At 45.4% G+C, this 26,299-nt stretch overlaps 1 protein-coding gene across 2 annotated transcripts in view; it reads left to right on the top strand.

Moving 5' to 3' along the window:
- Nucleotides 1-26,299, top strand: part of LOC149352464 (folylpolyglutamate synthase, mitochondrial-like) — a 54,453-nt gene that overhangs the window by 12,062 nt on the left and 16,092 nt on the right. Inside the window, exons 1-7 of one of the 2 annotated variants that reach the window (XM_089581640.1) lie at nt 13,502-13,971; nt 19,727-19,855; nt 19,920-20,038; nt 22,910-23,021; nt 23,110-23,181; nt 23,265-23,326; nt 25,931-26,111. In XM_089581640.1, the coding sequence (XP_089437766.1) occupies nt 13,861-13,971; nt 19,727-19,855; nt 19,920-20,038; nt 22,910-23,021; nt 23,110-23,181; nt 23,265-23,326; nt 25,931-26,111 (786 nt within the window). In that variant the 5' untranslated portion in view covers nt 13,502-13,860. Of the gene's footprint in view, nt 1-13,501; nt 13,972-19,726; nt 19,856-19,919; nt 20,039-22,909; nt 23,022-23,109; nt 23,182-23,264; nt 23,327-25,930; nt 26,112-26,299 lie in introns of those variants that run through there. The other variant, XM_089581641.1, reaches the window with a different exon arrangement.

Genomic DNA, 26,299 nt, shown 5'->3' with positions numbered 1-26,299 from the left:
TGCTCAAGGGCAAGCAGGCGATGAGTTGGCGCCGCCGCCGCTCGCTGTCTCCTCCGATCCACGGGAGAGCGCAGTTCGGTAGAAGCGCCGCTTTCAGAATCTTCGGCAAAGGGGATTAGCAGTTGCTTTTGTTCACGGCGACGCAGTCTCCAGAGGCGCCCCCACACCAGCGTTCCTTGCATCTTCTCCGGAAGCCAGCGCCTTTGGTCAAGGCAGCCCGATGGCGCCTGCCTGGCTCGCCTGTCACCTCTGGCTGGGCCTCAAATCCCAACAGCGCCCATGTACTGTGCGATGTCAGTGCATGGTAAAGAGACCCAGGTGGTCGACATTATCCGGAACTCTGTACTACTCCGTCCCTCATAGCCTGAGTCGTTTTGGGGCTCTGAACCCCATAAAAACACACAAAACAAATTTTCCGACCGGAGTGGCGAGTGTCCCTTCTCCTCGGAAGTCGCGAGGCGTTCCTTTCACCCCCAAAGTGCTATTAGGAACGACGACAACAAGTCTCGCCGGGTGGCCGCCAGCACGCCTGTTTCTACTGTGTATGGCTGCTAGCGACTTGAGGGTGATTGCTTTCGGGCCTGCCGCCATGGACCACAAGCACCGAGAGGACCCAGGTGCCAGCTGACTTCAATTACGGAGTTTGCCCGGTTGGAGTGCAGGAACAAAACCAGACCCCCTTCACAAAGTGCCTGCACGTGTAGAACGCCGCCGCCGCCTCGGGGAGACGAACGTTGTCTTCCCCATTTGCCGTGACCGTGCCAGGGAACAAAGGGCCTCGTCTCCGGTTGCTCTTTGGCGTGCCCAAGCACCGCGACAAGCTGGCGGGCCTCATCTCCGACCCAAGCACGAGGAACCACTTTCGGCGTTTTCGTGACCTCGCGTCTGGCCTCGAGCGGCGGGTGGCATTTGATGATCAACAGATGTCGGTGACCCGCAGAAACCTTCGGCTGGCCGGAGGCCATCACCTACCGCCGTCAACGCTACCTCGACGACAACCTTCTTTCCCTCAGACTCCATATGTGAAGGGGGCGTGACCATGAGTGCAGTGTCGTGTGTGTGCGCACAGGTGAAAGCTCTAGGCCCCTCCCACTCCGGCAAGGGCGTCCTCAACCTAGGAACTTTAGGGAACAAGAAGGATATAAAACTCGACAACGGATGCGGCAGAATCGTCTCACTTCTAACCACCAATGTAAAATGTAAATAAACCTATTCTCCTTTCGCCATCTACCTCTTCGCTCAGCGGCACTCCTGTCCTGAACCCTCAACTCCAACAGTGCGTATTCGGGGATACTGCGGCAAGTAGGCCCTTGCATGTGTGCGCGCCTCTGTGTTTGTGCTTCGGTATTTTTAGTGGCCGGTTGTCAACGAAGCTGAGAACAATCAAGACAGCGGACGAGAAAACGACGAGCGGCGAGTAGTGTGTGTGCGAATACTCGACTGTGCGGTTGCGCGAGCAAGATGGAGCGAGGTGTATGAAGCTGCGAGCGTGCATTTATCTTGTAAATAAGTTTTCGTTGTATATATAGTCATTTTTTGTTTTCAACGTACGCATTCAACCGTTTTTTCAATCAATGTGTATATATTTTTAACACTACCAACCCCGAAGAACTCCATAGCCAGCTTTGTCTCGCGCGGTTCCGAATGATGGACATTCGGCGCTTCTTCAAGCGTCAGCGGTTGTCTTACGAAGCGTTATCCAAATGCGCCCCTGCAGATTCTGGTGTGATATGTGACAACGGTGTAGCATTTGAACAGAGTGATGCAAGCTTTTATCACCGGACAGTAGCTGATGTCGTCGACTCCATGGAAGGGACTCTGTCAACAGTGAGTTCAGGTAATGCAGCAGGCCGAGATGATTCCATTTCTCCTTTCTTGGGATTTAAGTCCGGATTTGACCAGAGCGATGCAACCTTTCATCACCGGACAGTAGCCGACGTCGTCGTCTCCATGGAAGGAACTTCACCAGCGAGCTCCGGTGACGCAGTAAGCCGAGACGATTCCCTTTCTCCTTGCTTGGGATCGAAGTCCGGAGACAACATCAAGAAAACAAATAACTTGCCTCAAGAATATGACTTAGGAGAGTTTCTAGGCAAAGCTAAACTCACTGGCATACCGGACTTTTTGAAGTTACGTCTTCTTACTAAGCCATGGCCACCAAATGTTACATACGATTTTAAGAAGGATGTAACACCTGGAAAGAGGCCTTTTCGACATCAATGGCTGGGAGATTACGCCCCCTGGCTTGCGTACTCAGCGACAGCGAAAGGCGCTATTTGTCGTTTTTGCGTCATTTTTCCTCCACGTGTTCACCGGGGTACTCAAGGAAGTTTTATCGTGCGCGCTTTCAGTAACTACAGAAAAATGCACGAGGCGTGCAGGGATCACGTAAAATCCCAATGGCACCAGGAGGCAATGACGGCCTCACAGAACTTTATGGATGTGATGAAAGGCAAGCAGCTACCCATTGTAGAGCAGCTGAACAGAGCACTCCACGCGCAAGTTGAAAGGAACCGTGAGAAACTATTTCCAATAGTTTCCACCATTGTCTTTTGCGCGACGCATGACTTGCCAATTCGCGGCAAGCAGTCCGATAGTGGAGTCTTCAATGATCTGCTTGACTTTCGTGTAGAAGCTGGAGATACTCTACTTCAGGAGCACTTCGCTTCTTCTGCTGGCAATGCCAAGTACACTTCTGTCCGCGTCCAGAACGAGATCATCACAATCTGTGGCGACATCCTGAAAGAGCAGATAGTTACCGAAGCTAACAAAGCGTTTGCTTTTTCCGTTCTTGCTGACGAAACTGCAGATATTTCAGGAAAAGAGCAGATGTCTATAGGCGTTCGCTTTATTGACAAGGCGGGAGCCGAAGTGTGCGTTCGAGAGCAGTTTTTGGGATTTGTAGAGCTGGAGCAATTAAACTCCGCTTGCATCGCCGCGGCAATCTTGAAGTTTTTGACGAATGTCGGGCTGATTCTTTCGAACCTCGTTGGACAGGGGTACGATGGATGCTCTACAATGGCTGGAAAAGAAGCTGGAGTGAACAAAATTATACAAAAACAGTTCCCGAAGGCACTATTTTTCCACTGTTCAAGTCACAAACTAAATCTCGTCATCAACGATCTGAACGACGTCTCTGAAATTCGAAACACAATTTGCATAATCAAACAAACCATAAACTTCTTCCGCGAGAGCGTACTCCGGAGAAAATTGGTGCCGAACATTCCGATGCTGTGTGAGACAAGATGGTCTGCAAAATATAAGTCTATTAGGATCTTCTCTCAGAATTACGTGGCCATAGTCGAAGCACTCGAGGAGCTCGCGTCCACGGAATCATGCTCGAACGCTGCAACTAGACAACGAGCTCACATCCTCTACTGCGCAACAACAAGCTCATCTTTCATCGTCTGCTTGCATATTGTAGCGAAGTACAGCGCTCGGCTCGAACCAGTTACGAACATTCTGCAAGGTGTATCCATGGACTTCCATTCTGTGCATGACCACATCACTGAGCTGCAACGTATTTTTCGCGGCCACCGGACGAACGCTGTAGAGGAGTTCTCTAACATCATGAATGCAGCAAGGGAGGCAGCCAATCACTTAAATGTGGTGATATCTGTGCCAAGACAAGTCTCTCGTCAGGCCCACCGAGACAACTACGGGATTCAGTCGCCGGAGGAATACTACCGTGTGGCAATATATGTGCCGTACTTGGACTCCCTCACTGCTTCTTTAGCTCGGCGCTTTTCTGAAAGCAATGAGAGGAGCTTCAAACTTCTCCAGCTGCATCCATCAAAAATGAAGCACTTGAGCCGTGTTGAGTTCGCTGTTCTCGCCGAGGAACTCCAGTGCTTTTACGGCATCGACAACTTCAAGGAAGAGGCCATCTCTTGGTACGAGATGTGGTGCAACAAAACTGGGGACCCATCAGAAATAACTTACTGCGAGCTTCTACATCAGGCCAAGACATTCTTCCCTGGTGTTGCAAAAGCCATTGAGGTGGCTCTGGCTTTGCCAGTTACTACCTGTACGGTCGAACGCTCCTTCAGTACAATGAGGAGAGTGAAAACGTGGCTACGCTCAACGATGACAAACGACAGACTAGACGGCCTTTGTATGATGAGTGTGCACCGAGAGCGTGTAATGAAGCACAGGAATGAATTTATCACCCGTGTCATCACGCAATTCGCCCAGAAAAATCCGAGGCGTCTACAGTTGCTGTTTACTGACTGACTGTCGTTGCGTGTTTGTGAACATATTGTGCTGTGTGCTGGTCATCAATCCGGGTGTGTCGAGAACCCGTATGCAGCAAGACTGAGCACTCTTCTCCACGAAGTGATAGTATCGTTTTGCATTTTTATTAATTTTAATTGTTTCTTCGTTGATAAACTCCAATGTATCTCTCCTAGCCACGCTTTAATTTGCTGTTTGTAATTTTTCTTTCATGTGTGCATTTTACTTATTTATTTTATTTATTTATAAATAAATAAATTTACTCCGCAAATAGTGCCTTTTTGCTACGAACATAACCCCCCCCCCCCTCCGGCGCCAACAGCCAATGGGGCCCCCCCCTGCAAAAAATTCTGCGGACGCCCTTGTCAGCGGTTACGGCGCTCGGCTGCTGACCCGAAAGACGCGGGTTCGATCCCGGCCGCGGCGGCTGAATTTCTTGAAGGCGAAATTCTAGAGGCCCGTGTGCTGTGCGATGTCAGTGCACGTTAAAGAACCCCAGGTGGTCGAAATTTCCGGAGCCCTTCACTACGGTGTCTCTCATAGCCTCAGTCGCTTTGGGACGTAAAACCCCAATAAACAAACAAACATAATCACCTACACCACCACTGGAGCTGAAATTAAATTAAATAACTGCGCTCAGTGGGCAAGCACCACCGGCCCCAGCATGAGAGCCTAATAAATTGGGTATATAAGTTGGAGCAGAAGTGTGTTCTCTGGATGTACATATTGAGCTAATGTATATGTGCAGTGTTGCTTGTGTGTATATGTGTCTGTTGGCTTTGATTTCCATAAAAACATGTTAATTTCAATTCCCTAGAAAAATGTTGATTGGCACTACCCAGTCAAAAAAAGCCATTGGGACCAATTGGTTTTCAGACACCATTGGAACCAATTGGCTCAAAATCCAACTGGAACCAATTGGTCTTTCCAATTGGTTTCTAGCCAGTTGGTTCCAATGGTGCCCAAAAATCAACTGGTTCCAATTGGAAATCTCAATGGTTTTTTTGACTGGGACGCGTATTAAGGCTAATGATGATCATGATAGCTCACTATTAATCATATCCAATTATCGTAGCCCAGAATTTCAAGCTGATTTTCGTAGGCACTGCAGTGCAAGGAATTCTGGCATCAACACGCTGCACATATAGAAATCACGCTTCTGATTAGCGCACGCAAGGCACCCTGCGCCCGCCGTAGAATGGCGACATCTATACAAACGGGAAAATTACACGAGGAACTTTAGCGGCTAAAGTGGTGAAAGGCGAAAGCCTGAAAGCTGCATTCTGCTACGCGATTGTTCAATGCACATTTTGTTGGTGCATTCATTAACTGCCAATTAATGACGCATAAGCTTCGCCTTTAGGAGTGGAACGCGACAGCGTGTTGTAGCGCTGCCACGGAGTCCAAGGAACTCCACCACCCGTTCGGCGCGATGCGTTGCCCTTTGAACGCAACGCTTTTTGAGGAAAGGAAATGGGGCTGTAATTCTCTATCATCTCGGTGGACACCTGAGCCGCACCGTACAGGAAGGGAGGAAGTGTGAGTGAAAGAAGAAAATGAAAATTGTATTTGAGGAAAGGAAATTACGCATTAACTGTCTCACATATCTCAGTAGACACTAGTCGAAAATTGTATTTGGGGAAAGGAAGTTGCGCAGTAACTGTCTCACATATTTCGGTGGACACTCGTCAAAATTCGCGCGCGGTGACGTCACGACACCGCCAATCTGAATCGCGGACAAAGACGCCTTGCTCGTTGGTAAATTGGTTTTTGAGCAAAGGAAATGTATCTGTCTCTCATATCTCGGTGGACACCTAAACCTCGCCGTAACGGGAAGGGAGGAAGATGGGAGTGAACGAAGACACCGTATTCTCTAGACGCACCTTTGTTCATTCCAAACCATCGAGCTGGCCTGGCGGAGTGGTAGCGTGCTCGACTCGCACTCCGGAGACCGGGGTTCGATTCCCAAGCTCGGCCAATTTCTTACTCTGTTTTATTTATTTATCTGGTCTGACTAGAAAGGTTAATGAGACTAATTGGTTAAGTAAGCAATTAACTAAACTAAGTCAAACTTACTTGAAGCATCACTATACGATCCCTTTAATTAATTGCATGGTTAGTAGCCAAAGTACTATTGGCCCCGTTTGAAATTCGCGCACTGTGACGTCACGACCGTTTCGACCAATTGAAAAGCGTCAGTGCACGTTAAAAAACCCCAGGTGGTCGAAATTTCCGGAGCCCTCCACTACGGCGTCTCTCATAGCCTTAGTCGCTTTGGGACGTTAAACCCCATAAACCAACCAAACCAACCAACCAAAAGCGTGACATTTCTGTCGACAGCTCCTGCTTACAACGATGGGCGCATTTGTTTTTCAGTCCCGGACTGTCCGGGACTACTTGCGGACTCGAGTCCGGTATTTGTTTTTCTCGGGCAGCCCGAAAGCTCAGCCTACCTGCCTGCATCGCCATAGCAACGCGTTCGTTTTTAGCCTATGGCAGTCCGCGGGCTGCTTGGGGCTGCTGAGAAGGCAGCAGACGATAGCTGCGCGCCGCGCTGGCAGCCATATAGAGTAGACTCCGTGTGCATTTTTAGTATTTTTCGTGTTCCTGGAGGTCGATATCATGCGTTAAACCTTCACATGAGCTCCGTAGCTGCTCTCTGAGCCATCGCAATACTTTTTGTTCTTGCATCTTCGTTTATTTTCTTGAAATCCACCGCACACGGACGCGCGTTCGAAGCTGCGAGCGCGTATTGTTTGCTCGTGTCGTCAAGAGGTTCTCGTTCGCTTGTTTTGCGACATGCTGTCTGTACGCTTACCTGAAAGCATCGCAGGTGAACCACTCGTATACTGGAGCAGCTATAGAGCTTGTTGTCAACATTTTTGCGAAGGCTTTCGTCTATCTGCCGATCCGCAACGAGTTGGGCTACTTTGTGCGAACTTCGCCGCAAGCAGTAGCGGCGAGCATACCTCCGAAGCTGAGTTCTGTAATGCACCTACGCTAAGCTGACAGTACAGTCTTTAAATCGACTCAGTATCATGATCTAGCGCACGGCGTTGCTTCGGCGTCGTGGTGGCCGTGGCTTGCGTCGTCTGCTAGCAGATGACAGCGTCCTTGTACGGTAACCGGTCGGGAGCCCGGCTCTGGGCTCTGGCGCCGCGTTCGAAAGCATGGCAAGTAGGTCATGTGACCATGACGTTGTTTCCTATCAGAGCGGAAGCCGAGATCTGTCAGCAAGTAGTCCGGGACTGGAAAAACAAATGCGGCCAGTGGCGTCACGGCATTTCTTCTACCGTTGCGTCTACTCCATGACTGCGGTGACTGGATGAGGGCTGTCGTCTGTCGTTGCCGGTCCAACCGTGCCCAACGGCCTGACTACTTTCCTCCTTCCCACAAATCGTCGCTGCAAGCCTCAGTTTCGGTTTCGGAAATAAAATGCCCGTAGCAGCGTGCAATGCAGGATCCTTTCTTTTACCATTATAACTGTATTCGTGAAAAGGTTACAGCGTGAAAACTTATACAAAGTATTCCGTATTTACCTGTCTGGGTTGTGAAAAATTCTCCTGCGCACACTACTTGCCGTTTGGGCTCAAGCACAGACCATAGGGTAGTTATTATAGCCTGCGTTTTTCAATAAATGTTTAAACATCGGAACTTGCCTGAACTGACCCAAATCGGCAAAAAACTGCAGTCGTCTGCGCGGAGAGTTTTCGCCTAGGCGAGCGTAGCAGCAGATTTAAATGCTCCTGGGTGCAGTAAGTATGTAAGCAAGGCCATAAGGGTGGTGGAACAAAAGTGCACTGTCTTCCCACAGAATGCGGGCTGTGATGTACTATGTGATGATGGTGAATGAATTATTATACAGGGTTTCTGTATTTATCCGTCTGGGTTGCAAATAACTCTCCTGCGCAAACCACAGCTCTATTTCTGCTCAAGCATAGACCTCAGGGTAGCTAATTATAGTCTGCGATTGTCGATAAATAATTTAGCATCGGAACTTGCCTGAACTGCCTGGAATGGGTGAAAAACTGGAGTCGTCTGCGCGCGGAATTTTTGTCAAGGCGAGTGAGTTAGCCGATTTGAGAGGCTGCACCGTCTGGCGAACTGCGAGGCAAACAATATCTCTGCTCGAAGTTGGGACGTCTCACAGTACCCCAGATGGCGCAGCCTGTCAAAGCTGCTGCTCCGCTCGCACACACGAAAAATTCTTCGCGCAGACAACTGCAGTTTGTCGCCGATTCTGGGCAATTCAGACAAGTTCTGATGTTTAAATTCTTATCGAAAAACACAAACTATCATAAGCTACGTTGTGGTCTGTGCTTGAGACGAAATAGACCAGTTTTTTTCGCAGAATAATTTTTACAGCCCGGACAGATAAATACGGAACACCCTGTATATACACTGCTGCAGCACTAAACGTGCATTGTAAAATGATTATTTCGGTTAAACCACTCGCTTATTCGGGCTGGAATTTGACGCACAGATGACATACAACAGTCTTGCTTTTTCGATACGTTTGGATGATGTATTCTCCTGATTTGATCAGAATTAAATATAAATACGCGTCGTCTTCAGCACTGGCGGCCCTCATCAGCAGCTTTCACGTAGTGCGCTTTTTGCTTTGCCACAGACTTTACATGGATTACCTCGTGATATTCACCTAGATGACCACTGAATAATTTTAGCGGAATTTTTACCTCAGATATATTGTTTCGGCTAGGTGGGATTAGATTGGGTAAGATCACTTCAGGCATGAAAAAAAAATGCAATATTGCAGTTGGTGATACACCACTTGCTACCATTCCGGCTCTTGAGTTTTTGAGTATACCCTTTCGTTGTGATTTTTTGCCCCTCCCTGGTTTTTAATGCCCTTGGAATTTATTTTTGTTTGAAACACAACATTTACCCCGTTTATGTTACATATTTGTGCATTTTTATGAGCTGCTTCTGGCAAAAAAAAAGAGGGCTGTGGGCCGTAAGCTGCCGGCAAGCAGCTTTTTTCCCGCCGCCCTCCCATCTATATGTACGATGGCAAATAAACGTTAATATTATTTTTATTATCATCATTATTATTATTACGACTAAAAAATTTTCCTGCCTCATTCGTTGGCTTATTTACGGCAAAACTGCGCACAGAGCTTGCGTATTGATGTAACTATTGTCTAGTAGCAAGTTTGCAAACATATTCAGTATCGTGCATCATTATCGTGAACACTTCAAAAAATTTTCCTGCCTCATACCACTGGTTCGTTTGCGGTAAAACCGAGCCCAGAGCTTGCGTATTGTCGTAACTTTTGTCTCGTAGCAGGTTTTACAACGATACTTACTTGATTCAGCCGCGAATGATGCAAATCTGTAATCGCCTGCGCCGAGGTCGACGAAAGCCGCCACTGCCGGATTGTCGCGAAGGGTGGCAGTGGCGCCATCAAAGGACCTGCGCAGCTTGTAATGCTGGCATCGGCGCCTTTCGCGTCGTCGCGCTTTCCTATGCACACAACAGATGGCGCCACAAAAACCTTATTGTTAGTTGAGCAGCGTAATGTAGTTGAGCAGCGACTCCCGGGTTTAATGTATGCGGACGATATTGTACTGTTAGCAGATAGCCAGGAAGATTTACAAACTTTGGTTAATTGCTGTGGAGACGAAGGAGACGCTCTAGGATTCAGTTTTAGCGCAACTAAATCAGGTGTGATGATTTTTAACGATACAACTGATCAGGTGCTTACAATACAAGGCCACGAAATACCCAAAGTGGCCGAATACAAATACCTCGGGATATGGCTAAACGAAGGGCAGATATACACGGAAAAGCATGAACAGGCTCTTAGGGCAAAAGGACGAAGAGACGCCGGGATAATGAAACATAGGGCATTATGGGGGTACAACAAATATGAAGTACTAAGAGGTATTTGGAAAGGAATAATGGTGCCGGGACTTACTTTCGGCAATGCGGTTCTGTGCTTAAGGGCAGAAGTTCAGTCGAGATTAGACGTAAATCAGAGAGCTGTTGGAAGATTAGCACTAGGTGCCCACGGCAAAACCACAAACGAGGCAGTACAAGGGGATATGGGCTGGGCATCGTTCGAGGCACGGGAAGCTAAGAGTAAAATACTATATGAAGAACGCCTGAGGAAATTGGACGATAACAGATGGGCAGCTAAGGTATTTAAATATTTATACAGAAAGAACGTTGACTCACAGTGGCGGAAAAGAACTAGAAAACTAACCAGTAAGTATGCCGGTCATGAGGACGGAGAAAGAAAGAGCATTAAACGACAGGTTAAAAACGCGGAAGTTAAAAATTGGATGAATTCAATGGAAAAGAAACACAGTGTAGAACTATATCGATTCTGGAAAAGGCAGATCAGGAAAGAATTTTTCTATGATAACTCAAGAGGCAGTGCCCTACTTTTTGAAGCTAGATCAGGGTGTCTTAGAACGCGCAGCTACAAAAAGAAATTTAACGAAGAAGATGACACATGTGCAGTGTGTGGTAGATCTGTGGAAACAATTGAACACCTCATAATCAAATGTGATGGTATCCATCCGGATGTCGATGCAGGCACAGTCACTCTTTCTGAGGCCCTAGGGTTTAAAGATAACAATGGTCATGTAAATAAATCTGCAGTGGAAGTCAGCAAAAAGCGATTGGAGGATTGGTGGTTGAAAAGCAGAGATGTGGCATAAGGTTAGAATAGTAGGAAACCGTAGGCAAAGTCGATGGAGAATCTTAATGAGGATTGCCAACACAGTAAACAAAAAAAATAATAAATAAAGAAAAGCTGAGCATGGTGGCAATTGCCACCACCCCGTTTTAAAGGGGGCGCTCCTATCCATCCATCCATCCATCCATGTTAAAGCCCCTTGATCTTATTGCGAAAACCCAGAGTTTGCGCCTTTCGGTGCGTCGATTTCGGGGCAGACGATTATGGGTTTGCATCATGAGCTGCTGAACCAGGTAAGCATACTGTTGACAAACTTATTACGAGACAAAACTTACCGCAATACCCATGTTCTGTGCGCAGTTTCAGCATAAACGAGCCAGCGGTTGAAGCGAGAAAATTTTTAAAAGCCTTCACGATAAAGATGCACAGTACTGCACTTACCTGGTTCAACCGCGCATCATGCAAACCCGTAATTACCCGCAATCGTCTGCGTCGATATCGATGAACCAAAAGCCGCCAACGTTTTTTCGCCATAGGATGGTGGCTGCGCCATCTGTTGTCTACAAACGAAAGCTTCACAACACGAAAGGCGCCGAGGCGAGCTTTGCAAGGGGCGGGATCCTTTGATGGCGCCACCACTGCCCTTCAGCGGCAACCTGGCGCTGACAGTTTTCAGTTCATCGATCCCTGCGCTGACGATTACGGGTTTGCATCATGCGCGGCTGAACTGTTGCCATACTTGAAATGAAATTTGTTTATCTCGGTGGACACCGGAGCCGCGCCGTAAGGGAAGGGAGGAAGGTGGGAGTGAAAGAAGAGAGAAAGAGGTGAAGTAGTGGAGGGCTCCAGAATAATTTCGACCACCTGGGGATCTTTAACGCGCACTGATATCACTACGAGACAAAAGTTAATAAAATACGAAACCTATGTGTGCAGTTTCACCGCAAATTAGCCAGCGATTGAGGCGGAAAAGTTTTTATAATCAAGGCGGAAAGCTGGGCTAGTCTTCACGGTAAAGATGCACAAAGAGTTGACCCTCATGAACGAAAAAGTGGAAGCTCAAATGCAAGATTTTTTGACGGAGACATTGGAACATTTCTATTAGGAAACAAAATAGTGAAAGGCGAAAAAAAATTGATACAACTTAGAAAAACAGCAGTTGTTAACATTGGACCAAGGTCCGCGGCATCCTGTATTACTCCGCTGCCCAACCACAACAGTAAATGAAATCAGTTTTTTAATGTGCGTCTTTATTAAACAAGCCAAGTATAAAAATTCTAGAGCTTATAATTTTTTTCTTGTGATTAGCCTCTTGTTTAGCTAAAGAGAAAAGCTTTAACAAAGGACTACTTTTTGGTCGTGGAGGAATTCTGTGCAACGGTACCGAATATGGGCGGAGCTTCACTGCAGGCTTCTGCAGCATTTTTCTTTTTTGAAATTGGGTTGGCAGAGGGTTACTCAAAAATTAAATGCCACTTTTCATTACAAGCACGACGGTGTCGGCGGAGGGATAATAGAGAGTTATAGTATAGTTATAGCATAGCGCGATCCGCTATCCGGCCGCTGCCATGAACCGCTTCCGCGAGACGCCACCAGCGCCACTGCGCGTGCGCAGAACGCCCTGAGTGTTTCAGATGTCGCCACGTGCCCGTCACCTGCGTTAAGCCTGTTTCACATGCAAGCGAAAATGCTAGCGAATCCTGCCGCCGCGGCGGAAAAACCTGTTTTGAGTCGTCGCGGCGATGAGCGGCGAGGTTAAAGCTCACTTTAGCGAGGTTCCATAAGTTGGAAATTTTCTCTGAAAATTTCCCGTAGAGCTGACAGGAGGAGAGGAACTGATCGAGGTAGCGGTCATGAAGGAGGATATAGGTATACGCGTAGCGTATCGCGGATCACGCTATGCTCTCTCTAATCTTGTTGCGCCGCTCGCACGAGTCAAGATTCGCGTTTTCTATTCTTCATGTTGTTTTGATTCGCGTTAATGAGCATAAAATCTGAAATTTTCGTTGCTCGAAGCTGGGGCAGCGCAAGAGCACAACTGGACAAGCACACATAACCTCCAGCGCAATAACAAATAAAAATAACTAAACCCGCTACTGGTTTTGACGCGTAAAATTGACACACAGGAAGAGCCCAGCGAAGCAAGGTGCGCGTGTCCTGGAAGAGGAACTAATTGAGTTAAAGCTGGTTCAAGGGCAAACGTGCTGAGGCAGCAGCAGTGCCAGATATATGTCTGTCATCACACATGTGTGAAGAATCGCGTTAGTCTTGCATAATCGATAGCTGCTTTTACTTAATGTTATAGCCGATACATACAGACACAGTAAACACATTTTGGTAAACACGATGTTGAAAAAGCTGGCCCAGCTTCAGACAGAGCTGGAGGTTAATTCCCAGGAGGACAGAGCTGTCGTCCTGGTGATGAATTCCCTGGCCTACTACTTCAAACGACTGCGATCTACGATATTAAACTCATAACGCAAACGAATTTTAATTTAGCGTGCCGTTCGAGCAACTTGGCTCTGCAGCAACAACACTGTAGCAGCAACCATATGAAACCATTCATCTGCGTGTCGTCTGCCACAGAGCCGTAAGGCAGCGCCTCAACGTGGCGGACTCGTTAAAGAGAGGGGTCATGGCGCCAGGCGAAAACGTGTCAGTTCTTTCCTTCCTCCATGTGTCAGGCATTTATTTCAGTGTGCTTTGCTGATAGGGCACGACAGATACGACGGTCCGAGCCGGCCAAGCTGAGCGAGCAAGGGAAGGGTAAGCGGCAGTTGACAGCCGCTCAGGGACGGTCGGTGGGTTGAAAGGGGCACGACGAACATCGGGAAAGCAGGGAAGCAAGTTTAGTAAAAGCTTTTTCAGCTTGGAGAGACCGGAATCTGTTGTGCCGTTCTTGCCGTACAAGAACGTGTGATGAAATCCTGACTCGGAAATCAAACCGCATGTCCAGTCTGTAATGAGAAACCTGCTCTGGCGCCTGAAGATGGTGAAGCCCACGCAAGTTAGAACCGTCGGTGACATCCCCACCAAGCCTATGCCCACGGTATCGTCTAAGCGGTGTTATGAGGTGAGCAAAAGTCAAACTGATTGCCACGAAGTGCGAAATTCAGTCGTTTAGCAAACTGATTGCCACGAAGTGCGAAATTCAGCCGTTTAGCGAAGTCTGTGCAATGCGCGGCCGTATATTTTCATTGCACGTGCTGTCAGGCGGTATTGACTAAATACATGAACTGTAGCAACATTCAGCGAGTGGTGTGGCGTGTTAAAAACGGCCCAACCAGCCTGGTTTCGTGGCCGTGGGAAACAGGCGCTCTAGCTGCTCGAGCATCCAGCGTGCATTCGCTCTGGTCGGTGTCGCACAGTCGGACGTCACATCGTCACAGCCAATGGTAGTACGTATGGCGCAAACGTCATGATGACGTTATGGAACTATCTTCAAGGCAGATCCAGAGCTTGCTGCGCGCTCGGTTTCTTTGTACAACGCATTAGAGCATTAGATTTAAAATGGCTTACTTGACTTTCGTGTTATTGTGTTGTGGGGAAATTTTTCTCTTTTTGTCTGCTTCCTTCTTGTGGCAAGCAGATATAGCATTGAGTTTTTGTTTTTTCATAAAATAGAAAGCGTTGAACATTAATATTTTTTTCTACAAGTTTTTTTTTTGTTTTTCAAACCAAGGCGAAAGAAAACACCCTGAATGGTTATCTAACCTCACTGTTGTGTAACATTGCACTAGCTTCGAACAAATGATGTAGTGATGTGGGCTAGCTGTAGCACCACATGGTAATACTTTGTTCATGCTTATTATTCTGCAACATAATTTGATATGCATGAGCTAAATATTTGTTTGAGTATTATGCATTTCTGTAATCATATTTTCCAGAGCATAGTTCATAGGTGATACCAAAACATTATGTTACCTTTCTGTTTTCGTCAAATGTTAATACATTGTTCTTAATGTTTTTTCTAACGTTCCTGAAACATTACAAATTCATGTTGGAATACGATTGCCATTACATCAGTTAAACATTTAACAACATAAATGCAACTTAAAAAAAAATTGGAAGTAACATTGCTAGAGCATACAGGCCCATTTCTGAAGGTATACACAACTTAATCAACGCTTTGCAAGGACCAGGAACGAGTGCGACACTTGGGAGTTCCACAATACACAACCAATGCATGCAAATCACTCGCCTATAACCGGAAACCATCTAGACAAACTTATATGGCCATTATTGAAAGGTATGTCTCCCATGAGTGGTAGAGGTGAATGGTAAACAAAGTTTTTTTTTTATCAAAATAATGGGGCTGTTGCATACAATCTATGGCATGTACAATCTAAGAGATTTATTGCTAAGTACTGCTAGTTGAAGAGCATCTGTACTGTAAAAACAGTGGGAAAAGTTCTTGTACATTGCTTGAAAAATATTTGTAATGTTGTTTTATAGTTATGATTTAAACACCATAAATAAATTTAGGACACTATATTAGAATAACAATGTATAGTTTGAACTTTAAACTAATGGTTAGGGTACAACCTATAACTTTATATGTAACTTTTAACATTATACATTTTGAACACAGCATTAGTATAGTGTTATACTGAAGTTTATGATACAACATATTACGTTAATTGTTCATTTTAACATGCAGATATCTTTCCACTGTAACATGTAACATTTCTGCAACAAGCATAACAAATTTATAACATTTTAATGTTCGGTGTTACCTAGGGAGTGGCCTAGTCTTCAAGTCTTGTTTATTTACTTGTTTAAATATATTCATGTTATTTCTGAAGGTCTCCACACAGAGGGTAGTACATATATCATCCAAAGATGAATGCTGTATACATGTGCACAGGGAAGTATAGAAATTAAGGGAGCTTGGTGAAAGAAATAACTGAGCCGAGTACATTTGACTGTAAAGGATGTCAGTAAAATAAACCTGCTGCTTTTGGGTTGCTGTTTAAGCATCATTTATTTTTTCTACGTCAAAAATCCAAGTGCGCAAACAACTCTTGGGACCCAACAAAATCGTACGTTGTTTATGACATCAATATTAAAAAAAAGAAAATGGACAGGACGATCATCAAACCTGATTTCAAAAGGCTGTGATAGCAGCTGAATCCCTGGATGATTACTTTGATGCTTTTGCTCTAATGAATGTTTTTACTGGGTAGGTGATGCTTTGGATCGAAGCTGGCTTTCCCACAGCGCCTTTGAATTTGATTTCATTATTGCTTTTTTGTTCCACTGCTGTGGGGGCTTCTAGTGAATGGAGGCCTCGTGGAGAGTGGAGGCAGGAGTGTCGGTGGTGGATGGCACTGCTGGTGGGTAGAGTTGGGTGGATAGATTTTGGGTGGCACTTCTGGAGAGTGGAGGTTAGGTGAGAGGTGGATTGGGGATGTCTGTGGGTGGATGGGCATCCCCCTAGCAAAGGGGTGAGGTGGCTGGTCAGTAGTGCTTCTGGAGGGCAGAGGCTTCACTCGCTCAGGCTTCATGCATAGAAAATTTCCTGTATTCACACAAATAATGCCGGCATTTTCGCGAACTGCCACAGCTATTGCTATCTCAAGTAAACACTTGGTGGGATGGAAGTTTTTGTGACGAACAAAAATTGGCATGCACATGCAGTGCCTCACTGTGGGCAAGCCTAAGAAAAAAGCTTAAATCTTCGAAGGTATATTTTTGAGCACCTTTTTACCGAACATGTCACACTATTAGATCAGATAGCAGTTTGATCTGATCTAGCATTTTAAATTGCAGTTGGCATAGTGGAATATCGTGCAGCTGCTTTTTCTTATTTGCTTGAGGATATAGGGATTGGAAAGTGAGCACAAAAACTGAGTTATTAGTACATAAAGTGAGGTCATTGTGCAAAAAGAGAGGAAGTGGTACCTTAGTAGAGGGCTCCGTAATAATTTTGGCCACCTGATCTTTAACGTGCACTGATATTGCACAGCACACGGGGGCCTTTTGCGTTTCGCCTCCATCGAAACGTGCGGCCACAGCAGCTCGGTTCAAAGCCAAATACTGTGGCTCAGGGCAGCTAACATGGAAGGATGAAGCCATGGCGAGAGCGCAGGAATGGAATACTTAGCCGGATGGTGGCTGCCGTGGGACCCCCCTTCTTGGTGACAACCATAGAAACAGAAGGGAATGGTGTGGGCATAAGAATGCACAACTGGAGAGGGGTTGCCATGGGATTATGGAAAGAGGAGGTTGCAGGGAGAGCAGAGGAATGCACAAACGGAGGGTGGTTTCCATGGGAACCGCCCAGAATGTGGTTTCCGTGGCAGGAGAAGGCTGCAGCGAGAGCAGGAATGCATAACTGGAAGGTGGTTACAGTGGAAGATGGAGGAGGAGGGTTACTGTGGAAGGAGGGGGTACGGCGAGAGTAGAGGAATGCGTAACCTGAGGGTGGCTGCCTCGGGAACCACTTGGAGGGTGGTCATCATGGAAGGAGGAGGAAGAGTATGGTGAGAGCGGAGGAATGTAGCATGGTTCGTCTGCAGCAGCTTCTGCAAAATGCACTTCCTGTGAAGAGCTTCAGTGGTGGTGGGCTTGGAACAACGCATTGGAGAGGTGCGCTGGTCAAAGAACGAGTGTGTGTAAAAAACTAAAAAGAGTGCCCTATAACTATACACATGCATGTCACGCTCTGAAAATCTTTGCCTTAATATATCGTGAAGTGGGAAGAATGAAGATACTTCAACAGCAGTCTCTGAATCTCGTTTTACTCAGTGGTAACTGTCCTGTGGCTTTTTATTTTCTTTGTTGACCTCACCGCATGCCTTGGAAGGTCCATTGACTTATCACTCTAAATTATGAGCTTTTTTTTTTTTTCATTTTATGGCAGTAGTTACAAGTGTACCTTGGGGAAGCAGACTGAAGTAATAGATTTGTTCAAGATATTTTTCAGCAGAATGGAATAAATGTTATGATGTGAGACAGGGCAAAACTGTTGGAAGGTTACATTCATTTAGCTTTATCTTTTGTAATTAGAGGTTGGAGCTTTCACTTTAAACCTAAAAAACAAACTGATAAACATATGGAAAATTAGTTTTTTGATATTCAGTTTTGACCTAAAAAGGTTAGTATTCTTCATATATGTGCCACAGTTCCGAGCTTTCTTAGAAACTTCGATTTATTGCCCTGTGTGGCCGATTTCCCTTATTAAATCGAATTTACGTCCGGCTCCCACCTTTTTTTTTTTAATTCTCCCTCGTACTGTGGGCGGAGTCGACCAACGCGTGGAGCGCCTTTCACCCAGTCCCGTGGCGGCTTGCCGCTCTGCCATCGGCGGAGTAATATGTAGTAGTCCGTAGTAGCAAATAGTCCGCGCGTATTTTTATTTCTTTGGGCTTATTTTGCGGCTATATTATCTGCGAATGAAACTATTTATTCATGGAAACCTAAAAAACAAAATAAAGCGAAAGCAAAGCCTCCACGGGACTGGGTGAAAGGCGCTTCACGCGTTGGTCGACTCCGCCCACCGTACGAGGGAGAATTAAAAAAAAAAGGCGGGAGCCGGACGTTAATTCGATTTAATTGGGGAAATTGGCCACACAGGGCAATAAGTCACTGTTTCTAAGAATGCTAGGAACGTGTAGATCGAGTTCCCGCGGCAAAAAGACAAGTTCAGAATCCTCTTCAGTGCACCTTTAAGGAGCTTTCTCTGCGTGTAATGATACTGACAATGTTCGTTATCGTAACAAACTGCCGTCAACTCTAAACCATGTACAAGCGCCCCAAAAAGTGTCATTTTCCGGCTTCTGCGATGGTTCAATGGCACTTGTGTCACTGCTGTGATCGTGCGGACTATGTGATCGGTGAACCCATCTGGTTTCTTTTGTATTTCTGCTGCAGTCACTTTTTCTTATATCCTGTCTGGAACTTTGTTTTTATGGGGGCGTTTGCTGCTTTCACAGCTCCTTCCGTGAGTGTGGGAGTCAGCAGTGTGTTGCAAGCAACGAGTTCATACACTTGTATTTATCGCATGTAGATAAAAGTATTCCAACATAAAGGCAACTAGACAGAAAAGTTCTGCTCCCACTTGCATAAGCGAGGCACGTGTATGTGTATGCTGCTCACCTGTACATTACTTTCAATTTTTTTTTATTATTTGGTTTTTTGTACAATGCAGTTTTTAGAATTATATTTCTCTTCATGCTTTTGTAGTATGCCCTGATCACTTAACTTCCATGCTACTTTTTTTTGTGGCGGTAGCATTTCTTATTGCAACCCGCTACTCTAAACACAATCGTTTGTGCGTTAATTACTGGTACATATTTTGCTAACAAAGAATCTTAGAGCAACTATAAAGAATGCAGAATAGTGCCACGTATATCACAGGAAAAAAAAAAAGGTACTTATTCATTGGGAAATAATATTTGCTAAAAAAATGAAAATTGCATTCTTAAATAAGCACAGAAAAAAGTCAGCCAAATTTTAAGAACATAAAAACTGAGAACTCCAATCATAATTTAGAGGCTTTCAATAAATGGGTAACCTTAGCTTGGAAAACCAGATGCTCCCTTCCCTTATGCCAAATTTAACCCTGAGCATTTGATCCACATAAATCCTTGTTTGAATTGCATAGTGTATGGCCCTCCCATCATTCATCTGGCCAAATGACCTTTTACTGTTTCTTCTAATTTAGTTTCTTCAGCTTTTTTTGCTTTCTTTTGAAAGAATGGACTAAACTGATTGTTATATCAGATTTTTAATATCAAGCTTTGGGTAACATATGCTTCTGTAGCAAACACTATTTAAGGGTAATAAAAAGCTGGGCCAGCTGAATGTGATTCCATACCTTTCAGGATGCAGTGTATGCCCTGAATAACCTCCAGAGCAATGAAGCTACTTTGAAGAAATCGATGCAGCACCCAAGCACTTCATTCCTCAGGTCAAGGCGAATGCCTGAGCACCTTCAGGCTGTTGGCCTGCAGGTGAGTGAAAGTTGAGTGCACATTGTGCTGAGAGTAGTAATGCACTGTTTTGGGATTGATTTAGATCTCAGACATCGATGCCCTCAAGATAATTCATGTGGCTGGAACCAAAGGAAAAGGATCAACGTGTGCTTTTGCTGAGAGTATTCTTAGGCACCATGGCTTCAAAACAGGTCTCTACACGTGAGTGGCAATGGCTCTGTTTGTTCTCTGTGTTACACCAGAAGTCTTGCAAAAATGCAGTAAACTACAGGCAAAACTTTGACTGTAGTAGCTGTTGTATCAGCCTTAACCAATTTAGCTGGCTTATTGCATTTAGCTCGTGGCTTCCAATGACTGCACAGATTTGCCCACCATGGCATGAGGTGTACATAGTCCATTCACATGTTTTTTAGGGCTAGTTTTGGTACTGCTGGCTTCATAGGTGTGTGCAGAGGCATGGCAAGGGGGGCATGGCCCCTTTATTAGACACAGAGAAGGGGATGTGTAGATTTTACCCCTTAGTTTTCCCTTGGCTTGAACTTTGTGCCCCCCCCCCACACACACACACACACTTTTGGAAAAGGACTGGCTTCCTAAATTCTTGAATGCTAGTGCATTTAAATGATGTGGACGTGACACTGGACACGAGACTTATTTGACTGGCCTTTTTGTGTCACATCCTTGTTCTTTAAATGCGCTATAGCAGTCATAAGTTTAGGATGCGCATAATCCTGCTGTCACACTATCTGCATTTACACTTCTTTCAACTTCAGTACGTCCTGTGTAGATGGATATTTCGCTAGAAAGTTGCGCTAGAAAGTTGCATTTAGCGAAATAAAGTGAACTTGCAAGATGTAGGGACTGTGCACATTCTTACCAGAGCTTAATATTACCAGAAGTGCCAAATATCTGTTACGAGAAAACAATGACATTTTTTTCACTTTTTATCATCTGGCTGCAGGATCATAATAAGAAGGTAATTACAAAACCATGCAGTATTGCACCGTGCATGGCTGAACGCAACTGAGTGAGGGAATGACGCAACTCATGTAATTCTGCTCGGAAATGGGGCTGATAAGTTTGTTGACTTTTCGCCGTTTCTCTCTACCGCAAGGGGATGCTCTTCCCATTTTTGTTTTCTTTTCCTTGTAATCTATGAATATTATGAATGTTAATTAGAGAATAGCTAATTCCACATATATGAGTATTAACCCATTGTGTCATATCCTTAAAGGGAAGCTTAAGTATCCCCTCCAGTTTTAGTGCGCCACACTTAGGCCCCCACTCTGATTTCGCCAATCTTTGTCTGAAGCCTGTGTGTGTGGCCCCGAAAACCGAGCCTTGAACCAAAACTGCTGGCAATAACACACCTAATTCGCATTTGGCCTAACCACGCTAACCCATTCATAGTTTTTTTTCTTCCTTGCTTTGGGACTGCTGTACGGATGCTCCGCGAGTACCTTACCAGATTTTTTGCACAGCTGAGTCTGGAAAAACCGACAAAACATTCTCACATTGTTTGTTATATCCACGGATTTGTCTTAGCCGAGTTCGTCATAACGGAAGTCTAAGGTGCCTGTAGCAGATGTGTGTGCCTCGATACTGTGTGGCTGTACGCTGGCACATTGCAACAAAAGGGATGAAAGGATTTTATCAATAGCTATGTGGGCCCTCTGCTTCTAGTTTTGCACTGGTTCTCCCGAATTTGGTCTTGAGTGAGGGCTGCACAGGGCTCTGTTTTAATGCAATAGCATTAGGGAGTGCTCGTGTCACAGAAAGTCTGGCGTCGTCATCAGCGTCGTCGACGTCATTGACTGTGAGTGAAAGGTCCTGAAAAATCCTCAGAGAAGCAACCTAGGAGCAGTGCTGCCAACCTCCAGAGCCGCTTCTCCCCAAATTTGCAACCAGAAATTTCCTAGATTTCCCTAGATACGAAAAATAGTGTTCAGTTTTCTATTGTAAAATTGTAAAATTGTATATTTATGCGTAGTTCAGTTCAGCATTTGGCTTATTCGCTTTGGGTCCTCTTATATGTGTTAATGTGTTCTGTTTGTGTAGTGAATGATAGACAGGAACATTTATTAAAGGTCTCCCCACCTGCCACCCATTGCCATCCCCCCTCTCTTCATCTTCGCTATCCCTCTGGTCCCCTGAAAGAGGAAAAGAGAACTTCCCTCTCTCCACTTTGCCACCTGCCAACTGGGGCAGGTGGAGGCTTCAGAGAACACCGCCCATGGAGACTTTTTTCCTAACTGGGGCCTCTGGGGGCATTACCGTGATTGACAGTCATGTAAATGCGCACATTCTGACTTCGACAGCGTCCTCCCAATGTACGTTCATGTAGGTGTCTATTTGCTAACACTGCTGGGTTTGTTCTCATAAAATAAATGAAAAATGTGCAGTGCTTTGCAAAAATTTTGTAAAGCTACTTTGCATGTAACTGAAATAGTTGCTGAGCTGTGCAGTGGAGTTTCCATCACATTCATGATGCTTTGAGTTGTGCAGTGAAGAGAACAGTTGCCAAGTCATGCTGTGGGAACTACTGCTATCTAGAGACTTCAGACAGCTAAAGAGGCAGCGCTTGTTCCTTTCTAAAGCCTTTAGAGTACCACGAACATAATAGGAGCCCCACTGCCCGTCTTGGTGTTCTTTCTAGTTACATGCAAAACCGCAAATGCAGTGTACCTCCAAACTACTTATGCCACATATGTAATGTATGTAGATGCATTTGTACCTGTAATGTTATTTACAGGGTAGTATTTGTGTGCATAATTTACTATCTTCACAGCTCTTTTGGCCCACCAGACTTTTATACTGGGTATTGGGTCACACACTCAGAATGATATCATTCACATACATTTTATGCCTGTGTACAGGCATAAAAAAATTATACTCCAAAACAAATAGTAATTAATTATCCTTGGTGTTGTGGCACATATGGGGCTTTATTAGTACCATTGTTTCCTGACAGTTCTTTCACCATCCAAGTTGGGAAACCTAAAACTTGAAACTTTTGTCACTACTGCTTTAATATCAAGAAAGTTGTTAACAGTACTAATCTTGCTTTTATAGTTCTCCACATCTTGTGGCAGTTCGAGAAAGAATCAGGATAAATGGGAAACCTTTGTCCGAGGACCTTTTTGCCAAGTACTTCTGGGATGTCTACAATGACCTCAAAATTAAGGTTTGACACTTCATTTCTGTTGAGGCACTGAAGCATTACGCTGCTACACTGTTCAGAAAGTGCAGTGAACATTTTGTATTTTTTTCAGGAAGGAGAAAACATGCCAGCCTATTTTCATTTTTTGACTGTCATGGCTTTTAAGGTATTCGTCAAGGAAAAGGTGAGCACGTCAAGGAATGATACAATTTAACCTGCTGGCATGGTGATTTGTGATTGTGTACTTATTATTATTGTTGCTTGCAGGTTGATGTCTTGGTACTAGAAGTTGGAGTTGGTGGTGAATATGACTGCACCAATGTTATAAGGTGAGGGAAGGGTGAAAAGTTGAGGGCATGGTGAAAGCATGAAGTTGGTTATGTACTCTTACTATTTAGCTATAGTGCTGTGCCTACAACCACCCTGCTAGTTGACAAATTCAGGCACACATTGTTGTCGTACTTGGTGTACTTAAAGGATAAATTCAAGGCTGTGTCTGGCACATAATCTCGTGTTTGTGGAAAAGCATATTAGCAGAGCCCATCAAATTTAATACTAGTACATGCTAAATAGCCTTGAAATTGCCTTGTGAGAGGGTAGTAGTTGAATTTGTTCATCTTGCATATATGTGTGCAGCTGTAGGCTTGAAGGGGCCCTGAAACACCTCCTGAGGAGAGTACATAAACTCGCTCGATCACTACATTGTGTTCCCATGAACGCCTGAAGTAAATAATAGACTTCTGCACATAGTAGAGAACCCACAATTGTGCAAAAAAGTTTGCGAGCTCTTTCCAGCAACTCTCCGTTTCTCCGTTTCACGCTTCCGCGTATGTCGGTTAAGAGATGCCTATTGGCTAGATTCATTCAGACATCATGTAGATACCATGGCTGCAGCTGGTAAGCCGGGTCGCTTCGGCAGGCCAGGCAGCTCTGCCCCTTGGGAAATTCCCACGCGCGTCGGCAGCTGGCGGTGTGGCACTGAGTGGGTGGGGCCAGTGGAGGAGTGCTGTCCTTTCAGCGTGCAAAACGTGATGAGAGGAGAGAGAAAGGCACGAAAATGCTGACTTTCAAATTTTGACTGCAGTTAAATCAGCTTCTGCCAAACACACTAAAAAAATTCTTGCTGGAGGATATTCGTGAAGCGGCGTCCTTTAAAGGGACACTGAGGAGAAATTGAAGTTGGCTTGTATCGAATACCAGCTGCTGATTACAAAAACGCCACTCATACTGACAACAAAGCTCTTGTAACGTAGAAAAGAGCAAGAACCAAAATACAGGTATCGCCGCCACAGGCCAAACTCGCAAGTACAAGCGTGATGACGTCATAGGACAAAACAGTGTTGCTAGAACCGTTGGTTCTAGCAACACTAGGAAACGAGGAGCCACGAATCACTGAGGCGCAGCCAATGCATGCGCAAATCTCCTTGGCGTCGCCAGATGGCGCCACGTACCCGACAGCTACGCGCGCGACTGCAGCATTGGGACCAATCAGTGCCTGCTCACCGGCGGTAGGCGGGCTCCGGGTATTCCGCTAACGGTAACAAGATACACGGTATGCGAGAACTTCGTTGACGACTTCGAGAACGGGATCCATCGTAACGCTGGCAAAACGCCAGTGCAAACGTAAGCGAAGCGACGGTAGCGACGGCTGCAATAGCCGATAGATGCCTTCAACGTGCGGCCGGCAGTAGCTTTCATTTCGGCTGCTGTTAGGCTGCTCTGCTGGCCGTCAGAAATCACGGAGTCTGCGTTACGTCATGTGCACGTCATGTTTGATGTCACTTAGTCCTGTGTCGTCATAAGAGAATCCCAAGTTTGAATCTGAGCGGCGGGAAAAACTTTTTCAACTTCAAATCCAAAATTCTTAGAAATAAATGCATCCTTAGCTGCCGGCCAAGTGGCAACAAAGCCATGAAATGCCGAACTATTGGATTTTGGTATAATAAAAATATTAATAGAGCTTTCCTCACTGTCCCTTTAATACCCCTGTCAGACGAGCACGTTTAGTGTCATTTTCAACGAGTGACACTCGCCTGTAGTGTCATTCGCATCGTGTCACACGATGAACTTTAATGACACTCGCTGCTGAACGCACTCGGCAAGAAGTGAGTTTGGGGAACTCACTTCACTTTTCCCGAGGGGCGAAGTGTATAGCCTCGGTAGCAGCGTTTCGAAATCAAAATACAACGTCGGCAACAAAAATGGCGTTTTATTGAACGCCGCTAATTTTTTTTTGCCCTCTTGTTCATGTAAACTTATTTGCGTTGCCATTAAATATATATACTGCACATATTCCGATATTCTTGTTTTCAGCTGCAATAATTTTTTAGGCAGCCGCAGCTGTATGGCTATGGCGGCTAGCATGGCAACCGTAGTACCGTAGCAACCATCTGCAACCGTTTCGGTGTGGCGGTGCAACAGTCACAATATTGCACAAAGCTCCTTGATAATCATAAAAAAGTGCTTGCAGTTTGCAATCTACTGTACATTAACTTTACATTAAAGCTTTGAAGCGCGAAAAGTAATATTTTTTGTGCCTTACTTGAAAAGCCATCGTCACCACCATCAATTCCGAATGACACTTTATTTTTCCGTGTAGCAGCACGCCCCGAAAGTGTCACTCGTTCTGGAGAAGTGCACTTCGTTAAAGTGTCACTAAACTTGCCCGTGTGACAGGGGTATAACATCCCAGGCATACTGCAAGAGTGCTTCCACTGCTTGTCTTGCTTGTCTTGTAGCTTGTCTTGAGTGTTTGTATTGTAGCCAGTTTGGCTGCCATTATTTGTTAATTGGAACCTGTTGGAATCCAGTTGGAACTCTGTTGTGTCCATGTGTGGTTTTAGAAGCTTCAGTTTGTCATTATTTATAGGGCACCTTTGCAGCCTGCATGTCATGTTCAGAAACTGTTCTTTTTGCACACTTTTTTGTGACAGACATCCCACAGTGGTGGGCATCACGTCCTTGGGTTTGGATCACACACGTTTGCTGGGCTCAAGCGTGCAAGAAATTGCTTGGCAGAAAGGTGGCATCTTCAAAAAAGGCTGCCCAGCCTTCTCACTTCCCCAGCCGGAGGGTGCATTCAAGGTGCTGCAGGAGAGAGCCAACGAAAGGGGGGTGTGTAGCCTAATATCCTTTGGCCCTCATGTATTCTTTGTACTAGTTGCTGATTTAGGTAATCATATTGTAGTTGTCAACCTCACTTTGTGTGACCAGTGGGGGTTGATGATCTGATTAAAAGTTGTCAGGAGTGTTCATCCTTCCTGTAACAACTCTCATAAAATATTAGCTGACTATGCTTGGCT

Source organism: Amblyomma mixtum, chromosome 3 (genome assembly GCF_055824585.1).
Source record: "Amblyomma mixtum isolate Tamu chromosome 3, ASM5582458v1, whole genome shotgun sequence".
Taxonomy (NCBI): domain Eukaryota; kingdom Metazoa; phylum Arthropoda; class Arachnida; order Ixodida; family Ixodidae; genus Amblyomma; species Amblyomma mixtum.
This window is presented reverse-complemented; position numbering and strand designations above follow the sequence as displayed.